This window comes from Thalassophryne amazonica, chromosome 20, assembly GCF_902500255.1.
Source record: "Thalassophryne amazonica chromosome 20, fThaAma1.1, whole genome shotgun sequence".
Classification (NCBI taxonomy): Eukaryota; Metazoa; Chordata; class Actinopteri; order Batrachoidiformes; family Batrachoididae; genus Thalassophryne; species Thalassophryne amazonica.
Window position 1 is genome coordinate 11,140,815 of NC_047122.1, and position 20,969 is coordinate 11,161,783.

The 20,969-nt window shown below is 41.3% G+C and overlaps 1 protein-coding gene across 3 annotated transcripts in view; it reads left to right on the forward strand.

Moving 5' to 3' along the window:
• The window catches only part of phf14 (PHD finger protein 14), a 340,053-nt gene that overhangs the window by 240,705 nt on the left and 78,379 nt on the right, over nucleotides 1-20,969 (forward strand). For all 3 annotated transcript variants that reach the window (XM_034160315.1, XM_034160316.1, XM_034160317.1), the window contains exon 17: nucleotides 19,775-19,892. In XM_034160315.1, coding sequence (XP_034016206.1) covers nucleotides 19,775-19,892 — 118 coding nt within the window. The remainder of the gene's footprint in view (nucleotides 1-19,774; nucleotides 19,893-20,969) is intronic.

A 20,969-nucleotide genomic window follows, 5' to 3' on the forward strand; every position in this document is an offset into this window, starting at 1 on the left:
CCGCCATTACTTTTATAGCTGTTTTTTTTTTTACCTGCTTAATACTTCTGTTAGATGGTCAGTGTAACTGCTGTGAATTTTAGGTCATTATTTTACTCCTGTATAAATCTTAGGAGTGGTTAGCATTTTCGCTACCGGATAGCTTGCGCTAGCTAGATCGACCCACCCCCATCCGTTTATTGAATACTTCTGTTAGTTTTTTAGTGTAACTGTTGTGAATTTTAGATTAGTACTTTACTCTTGTGTTAATCTTAGGAGTGGTTTACTTTGAGGAGGATGTTTTTAACTGCTGTGAATATTAACTCATTTATTTACTTCTGTGTGAATCCAGTGTGAGCCTTAGGAGTGGTTAGCTTATTCATTATTGGTTAGCTCGTGCTTGCTTGGCTGTACTCTTGAAATTCCTAGTGCACAAAGTACACTACTTTACACCCTCCATAAATCCTGCGTGATGTTGGAAGATAGGGTGGCTCTTTTAGAGAGCCGTGCCTGTAAGTTAGAACAGCTTCTTAGCTCCGTGGAGTTAGATGTTATGGGCACTCCAGATGAGGTTAGTGTTGGGCCGGCTAGCATGCCCATTAGCATCAGCCGGCTGTGGAGGACGGCTTTCAGTCTGTGGCTAGGTGGAGGAAGCTCTGTAGGGCTTGGTGCCCGGTTGTGGTATCCCGATCACACTCGTCACTGCGAACTGTGAATCAGTTCTTCCCCTTGGATTTGCTTGAAGTGATTTCTCTGAGCTCACAAGTGACTTCCACTCCTGTCTCCAGGCCAAAACGCCGGACCTTAGTGATAGGAGATTCTATCACCCGCAAGGTCAGGTTACAGATGCCGGCTGACGTTAAATGTATTCCTTGGGCCAGAGCTCCCGACATTGCCTCCCATTTTAGGGTGCTGGCACTGCAGAAGGGAAGACAGACAAAGGAACATGACATGAGATATAGTCACATAGTTATTCACGTCGGCACCAATGATGTCAGGATGAAGCACTCAGAGGTCACAAAAATAGACATAGAGAGGACTTGTGACCTTGCCAGAAAGATGTGTCGGCATCAATTAATAGTCTCTGGTCCACTCCCCTACCGGGGTAATGATGAGGCGTTTAGCAGGCTGATATTGTTAAATAGGTGGCTGGCGCAAATTTGGAAACAGCAAGGCTTTGCTTTATTGATAACTGGCCTTCATTCTGGGGCCGCCTTGGCTTGCTGATGCTGGATGGCCACCCTACTGGTTAAGGCACCGCCATCTTGTCTGTGAACATAGATAGAGCTCTACAGGGAGGGTAACATTAGGAATCTACAGCAGCCCACGGAGCAGGTGATTAGAGACCCTGCAAGGCTCATGATAATTGTGGGTGTGGAATCCATTATCTTAGCGGGGAAATTAGTGCAGAAAATCTACTATGGTGACAGTGCAGTTTATCTGCCAGGGAGGGAAATTCAACAAGTTGAGACTGTGGCCTGCTTCCGTAGATGTGTCCATAAAAATCATAGAGTACTTAGATTACTCTGTGATTAGTACTCTAATCATAGAGTATCATACTTTGCAAACTTACTACCCATTACAACATTGGATGATGTTGAAATTGAGGATGGTGGTTGTTCCAGCAATATCAAAGATTTCGTCTCTGCTACCAACAACTCGTGTGGAATGTCTCAAACCTAAACCTACTTCTAGGCATCCTATATATGCTACTCTGAAACCACCCCTAAACCCAAACAGTTCAACTGTCAACGCCACTGCGGTCCTTAGACTGGGTCTCATTAACATAAGATCACTATCCTCAAAATCATTGTTGGTTAATGATCTAATTATTGATCATCACTTAGATATGATTGGGTGATGTGAAACCTGGCTTAAACCTACAGCTGTCCTCCCCTTAAATGATGCCTGCCCAACAGTATATACATTTAGACATGTCCCTCATGATGTGAAGCAAGGCGGGGGTGTTGCTCTTATTTATAAATCTAGGTTTAACTTATTAGCTGTTGCGGTCACAAATATAACTCGTTTGAGCATCTGATTCTCCGCTTTGCTCAGGATATTACGCATTGCCAAAGTCAGAAGAATAAAAATCAGCCGTATTACTTTATCACTGTATATAGGCCTCCTGGCCCATATTCTGAATTCTTAGATGAATTTGGTGCGTTCATCTCTAACCTGTCAACGAGTGCAGATAACATTCTGATCATTGGTGACTTTAAAGTTTTAATGCTTTAACGTCATTTATGGAAATTGTGGATGCATTAGGATTTAGGCAGTGCATTGGGGACTCAACGCACATTAGTGGAAATACCCTGGATTTGGTCCTAGCACGTGGTATTGCTGTCACAAATATTGACATCATGCCTCTTACATCAGTGGTCCCTGATCACTTGCTTATTAAGTTTACAGTTTCGCTGCCGTGTTTTGTGGAACATCAACCTTGTTTATCATGACGGCAATGCATCAACTCCTCAACTAAGACTGAACTTGAAGCTAGACTGCCTAATGTCTTAGCTTCACATTTGGCAAATACCCAATCAGTGGACAGTCTTGTGGATAGTTTAAACTCTGTGCTCAAAATTAACACTCGACATGATTTCGCCACCTTTGTTAAAATTGCGCCCCCCAAAACACAGTCACCTTGGTTCAATGATTACCTGCGTGACCTCGAGCATAAGGCTAGAGGTCTAGAATGGAAATGGCGTAGTTCAAAATTAGAAGTATTCCCCCTTGCGTGGCGTGATGCTATCTTAGACTATAAGCATGCATTACTGGCTACAAAGCGGACCAATTACTCTGATTTGATCAACAAAAACAAGCATGACTCAAAGTTCTTGTTCAACACGGTGGCAACACTTATTCATGGACAACCACCTGTAGTGCGTTCTCCTTTTACAGCACAAGATTTCCTGTTATTTTGAGAAGAAAATAGAAGACATTAGGTTAAGCATATCCCAGCATGCTTTAACCCAGCCACTACACTCTGCTATTGAGGTGGGCTCCATTGCTGAGGTATTACCTAGATTTACAGAATTTGAGAGTATCTCTCTGGGCATGCTGACGAAACTCGTAACGTCAACAAAAAGCACAGCTTGTCTGTTTAATCCCCTACCAACAAACCTGTGGCCCACTCTTTGGCTGACTGTGCTGGAAATTATTAATATTTCTTTAACTTCTGGATCTTTTGCTAAATGTTTCAAATCTGCAGTGATTAAACCATTACTTAAGAAACCTAATCTTGACCCTAGTGTACTGACAAACTATCGGCCGATATCAAATCTTTCATTTTGCTCTAAAATTCTGGAAAAAGTGGTTTCACAGCAGCTTGTGGACTATCTTACTGAGAATAATCTCTTTGAGCCACTGCAGTCTGCTTTTAGAAAATACCTTTCCACAGAGACAGCTCTCACTAAAGAGATGAATGATATTCTGCTTGCAATGGATTCGGACACCACTACGGTATTATATTTTGGGATTACTGGAAGTGCTCTTGCATGGCTGATGTCATACTTGACCAGTTGTTCTCACTGTTTTGTACAGTAACACTACCTCTAACCTTAGTGACATTAAATTTGGGGTTCCACAGGGGTCCATCTTAGGCCCCCTGCTTTTCTCCCTTTATATAGCACCCCTTGGGCACATATTGCACCACTTTGGGATTACCTTTCACTGCTATGCTGATGATACTCAGTTATACATGCCGATAAATGCTGGTCATCTCATCCACATAAAATCCTTAGAAGATTGCCTTGCATCAATGAGAAGCTGGGTGTCTAGAAACTTCCTGCTTTTAAACTCTGATAAGACTGAAATGATGGTTCTTGGTCCTGTGAGACATCGGCATCAATTTGACCAGTTAACGCTTAGCCTAGGCTTGTGTGTCATACATCACACGGAAAAAGTGAGGAACCTTGAGGTAATTTTTGATCCTACGTTATCCTTTGGCTTCCACATTAGAAATATTACGAAGACTGCTTTTTTCCACTTGTGAAATATAGCGAAGATTCATCCCATCGTGTCTATGGCTGATGCTGAGACCCTGGTTCATATGTTTATCTCTTCTAGATTGGACTCCTGCAATGTTCTATTTTCTGGTTTACCGCAGTCCAGCATTCGGGCTCTCCAATTGGTTCAAAATGCTGCAGCCAGACTTATGAAGCAGAAAGTTCAACGACATTACACCCATTTTGGCATCCCTTCACTGGCTTCCTGTCCCGGGGATATTAGATTTTATGGTTCTGCTACTAGTAGAGAAGCTTGAATCTTCGACTGGACTGGGTTGCTTGATGTGAGGACGTTTCACTTCAAATCACAGAAGCTTCCTCAGCTAAAATTCTTGCTCTGGTAGTCTGACTTCTGTCTTGACTCTTGTAGAGAAGAATAAACCAGAAGCCAATAAAAGCTGGAGTTTTTTAACCTAACCAGACCCCACCTACCGAGAGACTGACTGCTATAGGCTAGTGACTAAACAAAAGCTCTAATTAGCACCTATTGTGCTCTAGTTAGCACTCTACCAGAGCAAGAATTTTAGCTGAGGAAGCTTCTGTGATTTGAAGCGAAACGTCCTCACGTCAAGCAACCCAGTCCAGTCGAAGATTCAAGCTTCTCTACTATGGAAACCACCTGGACAACTGAGAGCCTACACAGAAATTCTGCTACTAGTCTATAAAATTGTTCACGGACTGGCACCTCCCTACCTTATGTACCGGCCCTGGCTTTGGGTTCACAGGGTGCAGGACTACTTTATGTCCCTAGGGTGAATAAGAAGTCTGCAGGTCATAGAGCTTTCTCTTATCGTGCCCCTGTTCTGTGGAATGATCTCCCTGCGTCAATAAAACAGTCAGATTCTGTAGAGACTTATTTTACCTTTCGTATGACTAGCATACTAGCATAGTATAGTTCTATGCTTTTCATGCTTTTAATTCATTTTATTAGGAAATGGAGCGTGCCACAGCCTCAACTTTACCTAAATTCTGGGTCTTTTAGTGAAGTTTAGGGATAGTGGTCGGCGATCACCTTAATATTTCCTGTTTTTCTTGTTGTTTAATGCTGACAAATTATACAGTATTTCTTGTCTTTCTGATGCCTGATTCTGTTTTTTCTCTCTGTTTAAGGTGCAGCTCCATCCAGAGATGTGTGTGGTATTTGTGCTGGAGACCCTCCTGTCCTGTGCACCAACAGCATTTCCTGTATATTCAATTTGTGAATTGTTCTGTAATTTGTGTTTGTAGCATGGCCCAAGCAGAGGGTCACCCCTTTGAGTCTGATCTGCTTGAGGTTTCTTCCTCAGAGGGAGTTTTTCCTTACCACTGTTGCTCTGGGGGTTCGTAAGGTTAGACTTCACTTGTGTTAAGCACCTTGAGGCAACTCTGTTGTGATTTGCCGCCATATAAATGAAAATAAATTGAAATTGAACTTGAAAAGACCCATCAACAATACACAGGCCATGCAACCACATTCAAGTCCTCCATTTCACCGACATTCCCAGAATCAGGATGTGGTGGCACTGAGTCCAGCTGTGTCTATAATCTGGAATAGAATGAGTCTATTTTATCTCAGGATGTAAACTGTTCCACAGAACAGATGAATGATACGACAAAACTTGGTGACCTGCTGACTCCTTCTTGACTTTTGTGAAAAAGTCATCCTGTATCCTGAGAATGCAGATCATGGGCTGGAACATAAGGTTTAATTCCATGGACTAGCACATCCCATATAGCTTGTCTGTGAAGGATTTGTTAATTCGCTAACTCTGACCTCATACGTATGAGAAGCCAGTGGATGGAGGACAAAATATGGATTTTCTTTGGATTTCCAGTATTTGTCTATGCAGACATCTTGGGACATTTCTAATTGTGGAGCATGACTGTCACACATGGGGGAACAGTGTGAGTTTGTGAAATTGCAGCCTTTGTCATTTCTTAATTTTGTTTTTTCAAACTGAGGTTTTGATTAAAATAAATTACAGTGGGGCCAAAAAGTATTTAGTCAGCCCCTGATTGTGCAAGTTCTCCTACTTGTCATTTTCATCATAGGTGCACTTCAACTATGAGAGACAAAATGAGAAAAAAAAAATCACATTGTAGGATTTTTAAATAATTTATTTGTAAATTATGGTGGAAAATAAGTATTTGGTCACCAACAAACAAGCAAGATTTCTGGCTTTCACAGACCTGTAACTTCTTTTTAAGAAGCTCTTCTGTCTTCCACCTGTTATCTGTATTAATGGCGCCTGTTGGAACTCGTTATCTGTATAAAAGACACCTATCCACAGCCTCAAACATTCAAACTCGACCATGGCCAAGACCAAAGAGCTGTTGAAGGACACCAGGAAGAAAATTGTAGACCTGCACCAGTCTGGGAAGAGTGAATCTACAATAGTCAAGCAGGTTGGTCTGAATAAATCAACTATAGGAGCAGCTGTAAGAAAATGGAAGACATACAAGACCATTGATTATCTCCCTCAATCTGGGGCTCCACGCAAGATGTCATTCCGTGGGGTCAAAATGATCATGAGAACGGTGAACAAAAATCCCAGAACTACATGGAGGGACCTGATGAATGACCTGCAGAGAGTCGGGACCAAAGTAACAAAGGCTACACACTATGCAGAGAGGGACTCAAATCCTGCAGTGCCAGGCGTGCCCCCCTGCTTAATCCAGTACATGTCCAGGCCCGTCTGAAGTTTGCCAGGGAGCATATGGATGATCCAGAAGAGGACTGGGACAATATCATGTCATCAGATGAAACCAAAGTAGAACATTTTGGTAAAAACTCAACTCCTTGTGTTTGGAGGAAGAAGAATGCTGAGTTGAAGATGAGTGAAGATGCAATGTGGCTGGGTCTTCCAGCATGACAGTGATCCCAAACACACCGCTCAGGCAACAAAGGAGTGGCTCCATAAAGATAAGATAAGACAAAACTTTATTGATCTCACAGAGGAGAAATTCACGTTACCTCAGCTCTTAAAAAAACACACAAGATGGGTGCAAGTAGAGGGAAATGTTCATAAAAAGCATTTCAAGGTCCTGGAGAGACCAAGCCAGTCTCCAGACCTCAACCCCACAGAAAATTTGTTGAGGGAGTTGAAAGTCCGTGTTGCCCAGCAACAGCCCCAAAACATCACTGCTCTAGAGGAGATCTGCATGGAGGAATGGGCCAAAATACCAGCTACAATGTGTGCAAACCTGGTGAAGACTTACAGGAAACATTTGACCTCTGTCATTGCCAACAAAGATTATGTTACAAAGTACTGAGTTTAACTTTTGCTATTGACCAAATACTTATTTTCCACCATAATTTACAAATAATTTCTTTAAAAATCCTACAGTGTGATTTCCTTGAATTTTTTTTCTCATTTTCTATCATAGTTGAAGTCTACCGATGATGAAAATTACAGACCTCTCTCATCTTCCTAGGTAGGAGAAGTTGCACAATCAGGAGCTGACTAAATATTTTTTTACCCCACTGTAGTTGTTCTGTCCAACTACATGTTTTTTATGGAAGCTGCAGACAGTTAGAATTATAAACAGTTGGACATTCAAGAAGGGTTTGTTTTTTGTCTGCCCAAACAGGTTATAATGTAAAGCAAATCATACAGTGAAAGCTAGAAGTGCAGAGTTTCAGTTTTAAATTGAAGTTGTGTTCATATCGTAACAATGTAATAGCTACAGCACGTGTGCTCCCTGATATGTGAGGGTACAGCTTTTTCTTGACTGTTGCAGTCCTCTGTGAAGGTTTGGGAAAGATGAGCCATATGTACTTGTTTTTGACCTGCAATGAAGACATTTGTAATGAGATCAGAAAATAAATGTTGTTGTTGTCCATTCGGTTGCTCCCATTTTGTTCGGGGTCGCCACAGCGGATACAGCCAGATCCGCATTGGCATTTGGCACAGGTTTTACACCGGATGCCCTTCCTGATGCAACTCCAGTGTTACCTGGAGAAACACACACAGCCACTGCTGTTCCAAAGAGGTCTGCCATCCAAGTACTAACCAGATGCCACACTGCTTAGCCTCTGAGATCTGACGGGATCAGGCTGATATCAGAAAATAAATATGAGAACATATTTCAGAATGTCACCATTTATTTCCCAGTGTTTTTCTGGTTTTCCAGACTTTTACAGCCGGATGTTTCTGCTGGGATTTTTTTTGTTGTTGTTTGTTTTTGTTTTTTTTTTAGTCACTCAGTCCCTTGTTCTGGAGGTGAAATGCACTGAGATTATTCTGCTTCTTGTTGCATGAAGTGATAAATGTGGTATATTTTCTCTTCAAGAGGCATTTTTGGACATGTGTCTTATACTCTGGAAAATATATTATTTAAAACACATTTTGTAGTACATGATTTTAGGTGTGTTCCAAGAAAAAAAAAAAAGCTCACTTTGAAATCTGTTTTCAAAGAGTGTTCCAAAGGAATATGAGGATAATCAAAATGGACCAGAATGAAGTTTGACCCAATCCAAAAGGTTAACTCAAAGAGACCTAAACAGCAATATCATGCTGTAACTCAGTGGTGTCCAAAGTAATCCAGAAAGGGCCAAGAGGGTGCAGGTTTCTTTCACTGTTTTCACTGATGAACATCACTTTGAGCAGGTGGGATGAGTTCATCAGTGAAATCACCTGCTGGAGTCAGTGGCTGCAAAGAAAACCTGCACCCTCTTGGCCCTTTCTGGAATACTTTGGACACCACTGCTGTAACCAGTACCAAAAAAAACCAACAACAAACACAACACCCTCATGCTCAGGTCCATTGAGGTTCATTCAGGTCTTTGATATATTTGTCCACAGGGCTTAATTAGGATGAATGAATTTTGGACCCAGGTGGGCTCTAGTATGAGGATCTGAGTGGACCCATGGAGATTTACACTGTCAGAGAGTCTCATGGATATTAATGAATCATTAGATGGACAGAAGAAAGACTTTGCAGATGTTGTGGGTTGTCCAGTGGCTATGTTGTTCTTCAGTCTGCTGCCAAAGCCTGTGGCAGCATGGCCACTCGCCATATTGCATGTTTATGAAGACTCATCCAATCTAACACCTTCAAACTGCCTCTCAGCACAGACAACCAAAACAAAGCTGGCTTCACTGCTGTGTGTAACTGATACCCAAACACACACAGCCATACATCACACAGACAGCTTCTTGGAAAGTGTGTATAATATGATTTCATCATATTCATGCTAAAAAAAATAACAGCGTAAATTGAAAAAGAATAGGTGCAGAAGAATAATGATCACCTGTTGGGTGACGAAAGAATCTTTTTCATCTTATTGACTGAGTGAGAAGGATTGATCAGAAACTTCATGAATGCTGTAGGTGTAATCGTGATATTTTTGCTCATATAATCTGTCTAAGGTGGACACTGTTTTTAAAAAATTAGAACTAAAGCAGTCACAGATTCTCATCAGCAATCAGGACAATGTGTTACAACCTCACAATGGGTCAGTTTGTGTGTGACCTCTAGACATTGGTGCACAACAGTGATCGATTCAGTCAGCGCAGTGACGTATTGTGGGTTAACATTAATGAGTGCATGTCCGTCCTGTGAGGTGCTGTGGGCTAACATTAAGTGGACATCCACGCTGTGACGTGCTGTGGGTTAATATTAGTGAGTGCACGTCTGTCCCGTGAGGTGCTGTGAGTTAATATTAGTGAGTGCACAACTGTCCCGTGAGGTGCTGTGAGTTAATATTAGTGAGTGCACGACAGTCCCCTGAGGTGCTGTGAGTTAATATTAGTGAGTGCACGACAGTCCCCTGAGGTGCTGTGAGTTAATATTAGTGAGTGCACGACCATCTCATGAGGTGCTGTGAGTTAATATTAGTGAGTGCACAACAGTCCCCTGAGGTGCTGTGAGTTAATATTAGTGAGTGCACGACCGTCCCGTGAGGTGCTGTGAGTTAATATTAGTGAGTGCACGACCGTCCCGTGAGGTGCTGTGAGTTAATATTAGTGAGTGCACGACAGTCCCGTGACGTGCTGTGAGTTAATATTAGTGAGTGCCTGGCCATCTCGTGACGTGCTGTGAGTTAATATTAGTGAGTGCACGTCTGCTCCATGTCGTGCTGCGGGTTAATATTACTGAGTGCACATCTGCTCCGTGTCGTGCTGTGGGTTAATATTAGTGAGTGCACGTCTGCTCCGTGTCGTGCTGTGGGTTAATATTAGTGAGTGCACGTCTGCTCCGTGTCGTGCTGTGGGTTAATATTAGTGAGTGCACGTCTGCTCCGTGTCGTGCTGTGGGTTAATATTAGTGAGTGCACGCCCATCCTGTGACATGTATTTTGTACATTTTTTTTCAGAACAACAGTTATTCCCATTTTTTGGTACTTTTTGAAGTGTAATGTTGTTTTGGAGCGACGTGTCGACGTCATCGATTATGTTAAAATGTCCATTTGCATCATGTGTGTCCACATGTCACAGTATGGCTGTGTGTATTCATAGCTTGGACTCTGAACAGCAAACAGCTAAAGCGTTGGTTAAAAAAAAACTTGCTCCCACTTGCCTTCATTAACTCCTCTCAAAGCCATTTAAATGTCAATCATAAGTCACCTTTGTGCTGATTAAAATCACTAACGGTTTCTCTTGTCTTGCGGGACTAACTGCACAGCTACAAACTCTTTGGTCAGAATTAATAAAGCGACTCGCTGTTTTCAATCAAATAACACCGCTTTCCATTTGTTGTAATACAGGCAACAAACCACAACAGACCAAAACAGTTTTTTTTTCTCTTTCAAAATGAGACGTCCTCCCTTCTTTATTAATTACATTGATCAGTGTGCAGCACAGCCGCCTGCAAGAGCTCAGCTCAGAGGCTATGGAGTTAAATTTGTGTTATTAATGTCTGAAAGGAAATGCTTTTGACAAAAACTACAGATTTCATTCATTTCTATTTATGTCCAGAGAGCTAGGATCCATCATGTGCAGATTTTGTTTACTTTTATTTAGAGCCCGACCAATATGGATTTTTTGAGGCCGATGCGATAACGATATTTGGATGTAAAAAATGCCGATAATCAATAAATTGGCTGATTTGCCGATAGCCGATAAATCAGCCGATATTATTATTACTGTTTTTTTAAATGAATCAAATGTTCTTTTTTGGACCCTTAACAAAAAAGGTATGAGCTAAAAGCTGAAGCTTTGTCCTCATATTGATTAACTTTATAACAGAGAAGAATTTTCTTTCTCTTTTTGTTCTGTATGCACCACTGCATTTAATCATTAGTGATTGATCTCTGCTCCCCTCCACAGCATGTCTTTTTCCTGGTTCTCTCTCTCAGCCCCAACCAGTCCCAGCAGAAGACTGCCCCTCCCTGAGCCTGGTTCTGCTGGAGGTTTCTTCCTGTTAAAAGGGAGTTTTTCCTTCCCACTGTCGCCAAGTGCTTGCTCACAGGCGGTCGTTTTGACCGTTGGGGTTTTTCCGTAATTATTGTATGGCTTTGCCTTACACTATAAAGTGCCTTGGGGCAACTGTTTGTGTTTTGGCGCTATATAAATAAAATTGATTTGATTTGATTTGAATTTTCAAGTTCAAAAAATGCAATCAAGAATTAAACCTTTGTGAAATTAGCAAATACATATCCTTAAAAAGAGTTGTGAAATGCATCTGATCTTGTACCTCTTGTTGCTGCAACTTTGATATAGGTTCAGGATAAGGATGTAGATCCTTATAAACTTACTTTATGCTTTTGTCAGCCGATCAGTGCAGTGTGACGGCGAACTACGGGGGCCGGTGATGAACACATTTAAGCAGGGGTGTAAGCAGCTCTCATTTGAATGGAGTCAGAGCTCCATCTAATGGGCAAACGGTGCAAGGACATTTTACATTGCAGACAAACATTTCAGTAACTGTTCTGTTTATGAGAAATTATCGGCATTCTATCGGCAAAATTTCGGCCGATAGTGAGTACTTTGAATAGGGTTTATATCAGCCGATAATATCGGTCGGGGCTCTACTTTTATTTATGTCCAAAGATCAAGGATCCAGTGACGAAGTTCATATGGTGATGTAGAAAACCTGTAAAGCTGACTTTTAGTACACAGAAAAGTCACAAGAGGTATTGATAAGGAAATTGATAAAGAAACGGATCAGTAAGCGGAATCGATAATGTCACCGATATCGATAAAATCTTACCCTCGATCACTAGTACCCATCCCTACTAGTGATCGTAAAAGTTCATTTAGCTGACACGTTACTTATTTATAACTTAAACACCACCTTAGTGAGGCGAAGATTATTGCACAATACACAAAGAACTAAAGAGTAAACTGCTTCTTGTGGTCAGTGAACAATGTAATGTAATGGAATATTTGAAACCTGGGTGGATTATTTGTTTATTGTCCAGTCAACACATTGGCAAGCAGAAGGTCATGGACTAATTAATGTTACTGTACTAGGTGCAAAACTCTGAGTAAATGCCTTCTTTTGGTGTTCAGTGGCTCTGCTCAATAAAATTAGATACTCTTTTGTAACGTGTCAAAGCTAATAGCCTGAGCCTAGCCAAGCTGACCAGAGTGTTGCTGTCTCACACAGTCCAAATAACTCTGGTGCTGAGCAGTATGAAAGTTTAATTCACTCTTTTTATTCCAGACCATGGTTTTTATACCCCGTTGATCGAAGGCTCGAAGGGGATTATGTTGTGCCATTTCCTTCTGTCTGTTTGTTTGTCTGTCTGTCCATCCGTCCCAAAAAGACTTGGTGTTCTGAAATTAACTCCTCTCACACCTTTAGGAGGAATTTCATGAAATTTGGTACAAATCTTTGTTATAGGTTGGTGATACGCATACTGTCATATTATTGAAGTTGGGTTCCGTTTACCTGAGTTGTGGCTCTTGATTAACAAATCAAGAGCATCCATCATTTCTATGAGTGGGGGCCTGCATTCTGAAATCAACTCCTCTCACATTTGTAGTCAGAATTTTAGGAAACGTGGTACAATTCCTTGTTACAGGTTGGTAATACATATATTGCGATATTGTACAAGATTGAGACATTTTGGTTATGACCCTTGATTCACAAACCTTGACACTGCCACTTACATAGGCTTGTATCTGCATTCTGAAATCTATCACATAACTTGAAATGTTGCAAGCACTTGTACCAAAGCAGCATTTGCCAGTATACAAATAATGTTTATGAGTTCAATGGTACGAATATTTCATGAGGTGAAAGCTGGAACTATTCGTACCATTGAAATAATGTAAAAACATTCATTATTTGTTTTATATAATGGCTAAAATAGATCATTGTCATTTGTCAATGTCATTGTCATTTGTACAATTCATTGTCATTTGTACAATTCGTACCATTGAAAGAATGTAAAAACATTCATTATTTGTTTTATATAATGGCTAAAATAGATCATTGTCATTTGTACAATTCGTACCATTGAAAGAATGTAAAAACATTCATTATTTGTTTTATATAACGGCTAAAATAGATCATTGTCATTTGATATTTTATTCATTTATAAACAACAGAAAAGGGACATACATTTTGGTGTTCCACTGTGACGTGTAGTCCAGTGATGCTGTGCACTGACTTCGGACTTCCATAAAAAAGACTTTGTGTAGTTCCTCTGTCCAGCCAAAAATCACATCAGCGTTTTATGGTAGCAGCTCTTCATGTATCCAGACAGCTTACAGCAGAGTGGATTTTGTGTGTGTGTGTAGCAGCGTCAGTTAACTCAATCAAATAATCATGTCGCTGTCCCGCGCGCGCACGCACGCACACACGCAACTGGCTCGGTTGAGCTGTGTACCTCCTCAGTGCAGGGAAAAAAAAAGTCACGTCAGAAATGAGTCCAGGTTTTCTTTCTCTCTTCCTGCTAACAGACAGCACACTGGATTTGTTTTGTGTGTGTGTGTGTATGTGTGTGTATGTGTATATATCTTACAAGAATTAGCAGTGTCAGTTAGCTCAAATTATGTCTCAGGAGAGTCGTGCCCCCCCGCGCGCACGCACGCACGCACACACACACACACGCTTCCTGGTGTGCGTGCGTGAACAACAAAAATAAAACTGTATACGTCCTCAGTGCGAAAAAAAAATCACGTCAGAAATGAGTCCAGCTTTTGTTCTTTCTTCCTGCTAACAACCTCCAGGCAGCACAGTGGATTGGTTTTGTGTGTGCGTGTGCGCGCATGCACGTGTGGGTGCGCATGCATTGTGCGTGCACAAGCATGTATTGGTGCGCGAGCATGTGTGTGCGTGAAGTGCGCCTGCACGAGGATGTGCACACATACATGCGCGTGTGTGATCGCATGTGCGTGTGAGAGTGCAATGGTACCAAACGTATGGAACCAGATTTGCACTCTAAATGGAACCAATCCGCACTTTGAATGCAATGCAACACAAATAGGATGAATTAATCCATGTCATGTGACATAGAAAGCACCAATCAAATGACAAGGATCCACTCAACCGTTATATAATGGGGGATATTGTGCTCTCAGTGCACTCTGTTTCATTTTGAGAGCATGATTTATGGAACTCACTTGTTCTCCAAGACAATGAATGCTTTCAACATTCAGAGCTGTTTCTTCTTGTTTTACAGTAGTTGACATCCATGTTAATAGTGCATCACCATCAGCATCGACACCCGAGTGTGAATCACAGTACCTCACTGAGTATATAGGAGCAGCATATCACGTGTCAAGATGGTGCCATCTTGTGGCCACAGATGATAATGCAATATTTTTTCATATAGATATGCTTTGAAACATAAGCTTCAAAACTAGCTTAAAAAGTATGACTTATAGCCTATGGTAAGTCAAATCAAATCAAATCAATTTTATTTATATAGCGCCAAATCACAACAAACAGTTGCCCCAAGGCGCTTTATATTGTAAGGCAAAGCCATACAATAATTACGGAAAACCCCAACGGTCAAAACTACCCCCTGTGAACAAGCACTTGGCGACAGTGGGAAGGAAAAACTCCCTTTTAACAGGAAGAAACCTCCAGCAGATCCAGGCTCAGGGAGGGGCAGTCTTCTGCTGAGACTGGATGGGGCTGAGGGAGAGAGCCAGGAAAAAGACATGCTGTGGAAGAGAGCAGAGATCAATCACTAATGATTAAATGCAGAGTGGTGCATACAGAGCAAAAAGAGAAAGAAACACTCAGTGCATCATGGGAACCCCCCAGCAATCTAAGTCTATAGCAGCATAACTAAGGGATGGTTCAGGGTCACCTGATCCAGCCCTAACTATAAGCTTTAGCAAAAAGGAAAGTTTTAAGCCTAATCATAAAAGTAGAGAGAGTGTCTGTCTCCCTGATCCGAATTGGGAGCTGGTTCCAGAGGAGAGTAGCCTGAAAGCTGAAGGCTCTGCCTCCCATTCTACTCTTACAAACCCTAGGAACTACAAGTAAGCCTGCAGTCTGAGAGCGAAGCGCTCTATTGGGGTGATATGGTACTATGAGGTCCCTAAGATAAGATGGGACCTGATTATTCAAAACCTTATAAGTAAGAAGAAGAATTTTAAATTCTATTCTGGAATTAACAGGAAGCCAATGAAGAGAGGCCAATATGGGTGAAATATGCTCTCTCCTTCTAGTCCCCATCAATACTCTAGTTGCAGCATTTTGAATTAACTGAAGGCTTTTCAGGGAACTTTTAGGACAACCTGATAATAATGAATTACAGTAGTCCAGTCTAGAAGAAATAAATGCATGAATTAGTTTTTCAGCATCACTCTGAGACAAGACCTTTCTAATTTTAGAGATATTGCACAAATGCAAAAAAGCAGTCCTACATATTTGCTTAATATGCGCATTGAAGGACATATCCTGTGTCCTATATGTTTCTAAGAATTGTGGGGGCAAGTACAATAACTTCAGTTTTATCTGAGTTTAAAAGCAGGAAATTAGAGGTCATCCATGTCTTTATGTCTGTAAGACATTCCTGCAGTTTAGCTAATTGGAATGTGTCCTCTGGCTTCATGGATAGATAAAGCTGAGTATCATCTGCGTAACAATGAAAATTTAAGCAATGCTGTCTAATAATACTGCCTAAGGGAAGCATGTATAAAGTGAATAAAATTGGTCCTAGCAGAGAACCTTGTGGAACTCCATACTTAACCTTAGTCTGTGAAGAAGATTCCCCATTTACATGAACAAATTGTAATCTATTAGATAAATATGATTCAAACCACTGCAGCGCAGTGCCTTTAATACCTATGGCATGCTCTAATCTCTGTAATAAAATTTTATGGTCAACAGTATCAAAAGCAGCACTGAGGTCTAACAGAACAAGCACAGAGATGAGTCCACTGTCTGAGGCCATAAGAAGATCATTTGTAACCTTCACTAATGCTGTTTCTGTACTATGATGTATTCTAAACCCTGACTGAAACTCTTGAAATAGACCATTCCTCTGCAGATGATCAGTTAGCTGTTTTACAACTACCCTTTCAAGAATTTTTGAGAGAAAAGGAAGGTTGGAGATTGGCCTATAATTAGCTAAGATAGCTGGGTCAAGTGATGGCTTTTTAAGTAATGGTTTAATTACTGCCACCTTAAAAGCCTGTGGTACATAGCCAACTAATAAAGACATTTTGATCATATTTAAGATCGAAGCATTAAATAATGGTAGGGCTTCCTTGAGCAGCCTGGTAGGAATGGGGTTTAATAGACATGTTGATGGTTTGGAGGAAGTAACTAATGAAAATAACTCAGACAGAACAATCGGAGAGAAAGAGTCTAACCAAATACCGGCATCACTGAAAGCAGCCAAAGAGAACGATATGTCTTTGGGATGGTTATGAGTAATTTTTTCTCTAATAGTTAAAATTTTATTAGCAAAGAAAGTCATGAAGTCATTACTAGTTAAAGTTAAAGGAATACTCGGCTCAATAGAGCTCTGACTCTTTGTCAGCCTGGCTACAGTGCTGAAAAGAAACCTGGGGTTGTTCTTATTTTCTTCAATTAGTGATGAGTAGTAAGATGTCCTAGCTTTACGGAGGGCTTTTTATAGAGCAACAGACTCTTTTGCCAGGCTAAGTAAAGATCTTCTAAATTAGTGAGACGCCATTTCCTCTCCAACTTACGGGTTATCTGCTTTAAGCTGCAAGTTTGTGAGTTATAAAACAGAGTCAGGCACTTCTGATTTAAAGCTCTCTTTTTCAGAGGAGCTACAGCATCCAAAGTTGTCCTCAATGAGGATATAAAACTATTGACGTGATAATCTATCTCACTCACAGAGTTTAGGAAGCTACTCTGCCCTGTGTTGGTATATGGCATTGGAGAACATAAAGAAGGAATCATATCCTTAAACCTAGTTACAGCGCTTTCTGAAAGACTTCTAGTGTAATGAAACTTACAGACTTACAGAGTAAATGTAAATGTTATTAAGAAATGATCAGACAGAAGGGGGTTTTCAGGGAATACTGTTAAGTCTTCAATTTCCATACCATAAGTCAGAACAAGATCTAAGGTATGATTAAAGTGGTGGGTGGACTCATTTACATTTTGAGCAAGGCTAATCGAGTCTAACAATAGATTAAATGCAGTGTTGAGGCTGTCATTCTCAGCATCTATGTGGATGTTAAAATTGCCCACTATAATTATCTGAGCTAAGCACTAAGTCAGACAAAAGGTCTGAAAATTCACAGAGAAACTCACAGTAACGACCAGGTGGACGATAGATAACAACAAATAAAACTTTTTGGGACTTCCAATTTGGATGGACAAGACTAAGAGACACGCTTTCAAATGAATTAAAGCTCTGTCTGGGTTTTTGATTAATTAATAAGCTGGAGTGGAAGATTGCTGCTAATCCTCCGCCTCGGCCCGTGCTACGAGCGTTCTGGCAGTTAGTGTGACTCGTGGGTGTTGACTCATTTAAACTAACATATTCATCCTGCTGTAACCAGGTTTCTGTAAGGCAGAATAAATCAATATGTTGTTCAATTATTATATCATTTACTAACAGGGACTTAGAAGAGAGAGATCTAATGTTTAATAGACCACATTTAACTGTTTTAGTCTGTGGTGCAGTTGAAGGTGCTATATTATTTTTTTCTTTTTGAATTTTTATGCTTAAATAGATTTTTGCTGGTTATTGGTGGTCTGGGAGCAGGCACCGTCTCTATGGGGATGGGGTAATGAGGGGATGGCAGTGGGAGAGAAGCTGCAGAGAGGTGTGTAAGACTACAACTCTGCTTCCTGGTCCCAACCCTGGATAGTCACGGTTTGGAGGGTTTAATAAAATTGGCCAGATTTCTAGAAATGAGAGCTGCTCCATCCAAAGTGGGATGGATGCCGTCTCTCCTAACAAGACCAGGTTTTCCCCAGAAGCTTTGCCAATTATCTATGAAGCCCACCTCATTTTTTGGACACCACTCAGACAGCCAGCAATTCAGGGAGAAGATACGGCTAAACATGTCACTCCCGGTCCGATTGGGGAGGGGCACAGAGAAAACTACAGAGTCCGACATTGTTTTTGCAAAGTTACACACCGATTCAATATTAATTTTAGTGACCTCCGATTGGCGTAACCGGGTGTCATTACTGCCGACGTGAATTACAATCTTACCAAATTTACGCTTAGCCTTAGCCATCAGTTTCAAATTTCCTTCAATGTCGCCTGCTCTGGCCCCCGGAAGACATTTGACTATGGTTGCTGGTGTCGCTAACTTCACATTTCTCAAAACAGAGTCGCCAATAACCAGAGTTTGTTCCTCAGCGAGTGTGTCGCCGAGTGGGGAAAAACCGTTAGGTTGGCGGTGTACACGGGGCTTCTGTTTAGGGCTACTCTTCCTCCTCACAGTCACCCAGTCGGCCTGCTTTCCTGGCTGCTCGGGATCTGCCGGAGGGGAACTAATGGTGGCTAAGCTACCTTGGTCCGCACCGACTACAGGGGCCTGGCTAGCTGTAGGATTTTCCAAGGTGCGGAGCCGAGTCTCCAATTCTCCCAGCCTGGCCTCCAAAGCTACGAATTAGCTACACTTATTACAAGTACCATTACTGCTAAAGGAGGCAGAGGAATAACTAAACATTTCACACCCAGAGCAGAAAAGTGCGGGAGAGACAGGAGAAGCCGCCATGCTAAACCGGCTAAGAGCTAGTAGCTGCTCTAAGCTAGCAGATTCCTAAAAACACACAAAGTGAATAATGTGTAAATAATTTAGAGGTGATTCAGCAGAGGGAGTGCTTTAGTTAAGGCACGTGAAGATTACACTGTGAAACAAATCGTTATCTAGTTAACTAGATCAATCTAACTACGCAGATTAAACAGCTAACAGATACAGCAAAACACCGCTGCGCTCCAGAACAGGAAGTGATACAGTACCGCAGTGAGAGCCAACCACCAGTGGAGGCAGTGCAAGAGGTCCTAATGGTCCTAAGTCTGAAAGAGGACCATTTAAGAACATACATTCAACAGATTCCACACACTTCAGCACTCGGAAAGTAATGTACTCAATTTTTGGTAATTAGCTAGTTTAATTCTGATGTTGACTTACGAACATAAGTCATTTTAAAATACAATTCTTTGTGTACATCCTCACGTTTTTGTCCTTTTGTCTCCCTCGAGTTATACCTGATGGCAAGAGCTGCTTAGTGTGATAAGTCCTCTGACACTAATAAGGCCTGGATTTATCTGGGCTTTGCTAGGGACTGTTGCATGGCCAATATGCTGTAAGCTTGAGGTAGTGGAGTAATTAGAGACACTTTAATGAAGTGTCCTGACTGACAAACAGCAGCATAATCACCATCCATCACTGAGACTGTGTTGAAGGAAGCAGGTTACTCATGTGGGATCAAATGTGACCTTTCTCCCTGTTTTCCAGGTGTGACGAATGTCAGCTCTGCTATCACTTCGGGTGTTTAGACCCCCCGTTGAAGAAATCCCCCAAGCAAACCGGATATGGCTGGATCTGTCAGGAGTGCGATACGTCCTCCTCCAAGGTCAGTGTGTGAAAATGTAACTGGGCACATTGTGGTGACACAAATCCCACCCACACTCGGTGGGACAAAGTAACTTTGTGGAGTCTAAAAGCTGTTTGTACTTGGTTAGGGTAAAGCTCAGGTAAAGGATTGTGGTTAAGGGAATGGTTTCCAAGCTTTTCCTGCTCCATCCCCTTTGGAAGCCTCTCATTACAGTTTATTGTCTGTGCTGGTGGCACCTGCTGGGGATTGCTGAATTTAATCACACGCGATTGAGAATACTTCTGATACGGTAGTGTGTCTCTTTCTCTGTCATGTTTCTGCCCTCATCATACTAACAAAGCACTGATGCTATTTATATTATATTTACATTGCCATAAGGATTTGATAATGAAATGTTAGGACTCATTGTTATTTTTATGTAAATATCAGCATTTATGTACAACCCCAATTCCAATGAAGTTGGGACGTTGTGTAAAATGTAAATAAAAACAGAATACAATGATTTGCAAATCCGCTTCAACCTATATTCAATTGAATACACCACAAAGACATTTAATGTTCAAACTGATAAACTTTATTTTTGTGCAAATATTTGCTCATTTTGAAATGGATGCCTGCAGCACATTTCAAAAAAGCTGGGACAGTGGTATGTTTACCACTATGTTACATCACCTTTCCTTCTAACAACACTCAATAAGTGTTTGGGAACTGAGGACACTAATTGTTGAAGCTTTGTAGGTGGAATTCTTTCCCATTCTTGTTTGATGTACGACTTCAGTTGTTCAACAGTCCAGGATCTCCATTGTCATATTTTGTGCTTCATAATGTGCCACCCATTTTCAATAGGCGACAGGTCTGGACTGCAGGCAGGCCAGTCTAGTACCTGCACTCTTTTACTACAAAGCCATGTTGTTGTAACACATGCAGAATGTTTCTTGAAATTGTCTTGCTGAAATAATGGAGTTTTTCCTTCCCACTGTCGCCAAGTGCTTGCTCACAGGGGGTCGTTTTGACATTTGGGGTTTTTCTGTAATTATTGTATGGCTTTGCCTTGCAATATGAAGCGCCTTGGGGCAACTGTTTGTTGTGATTTGG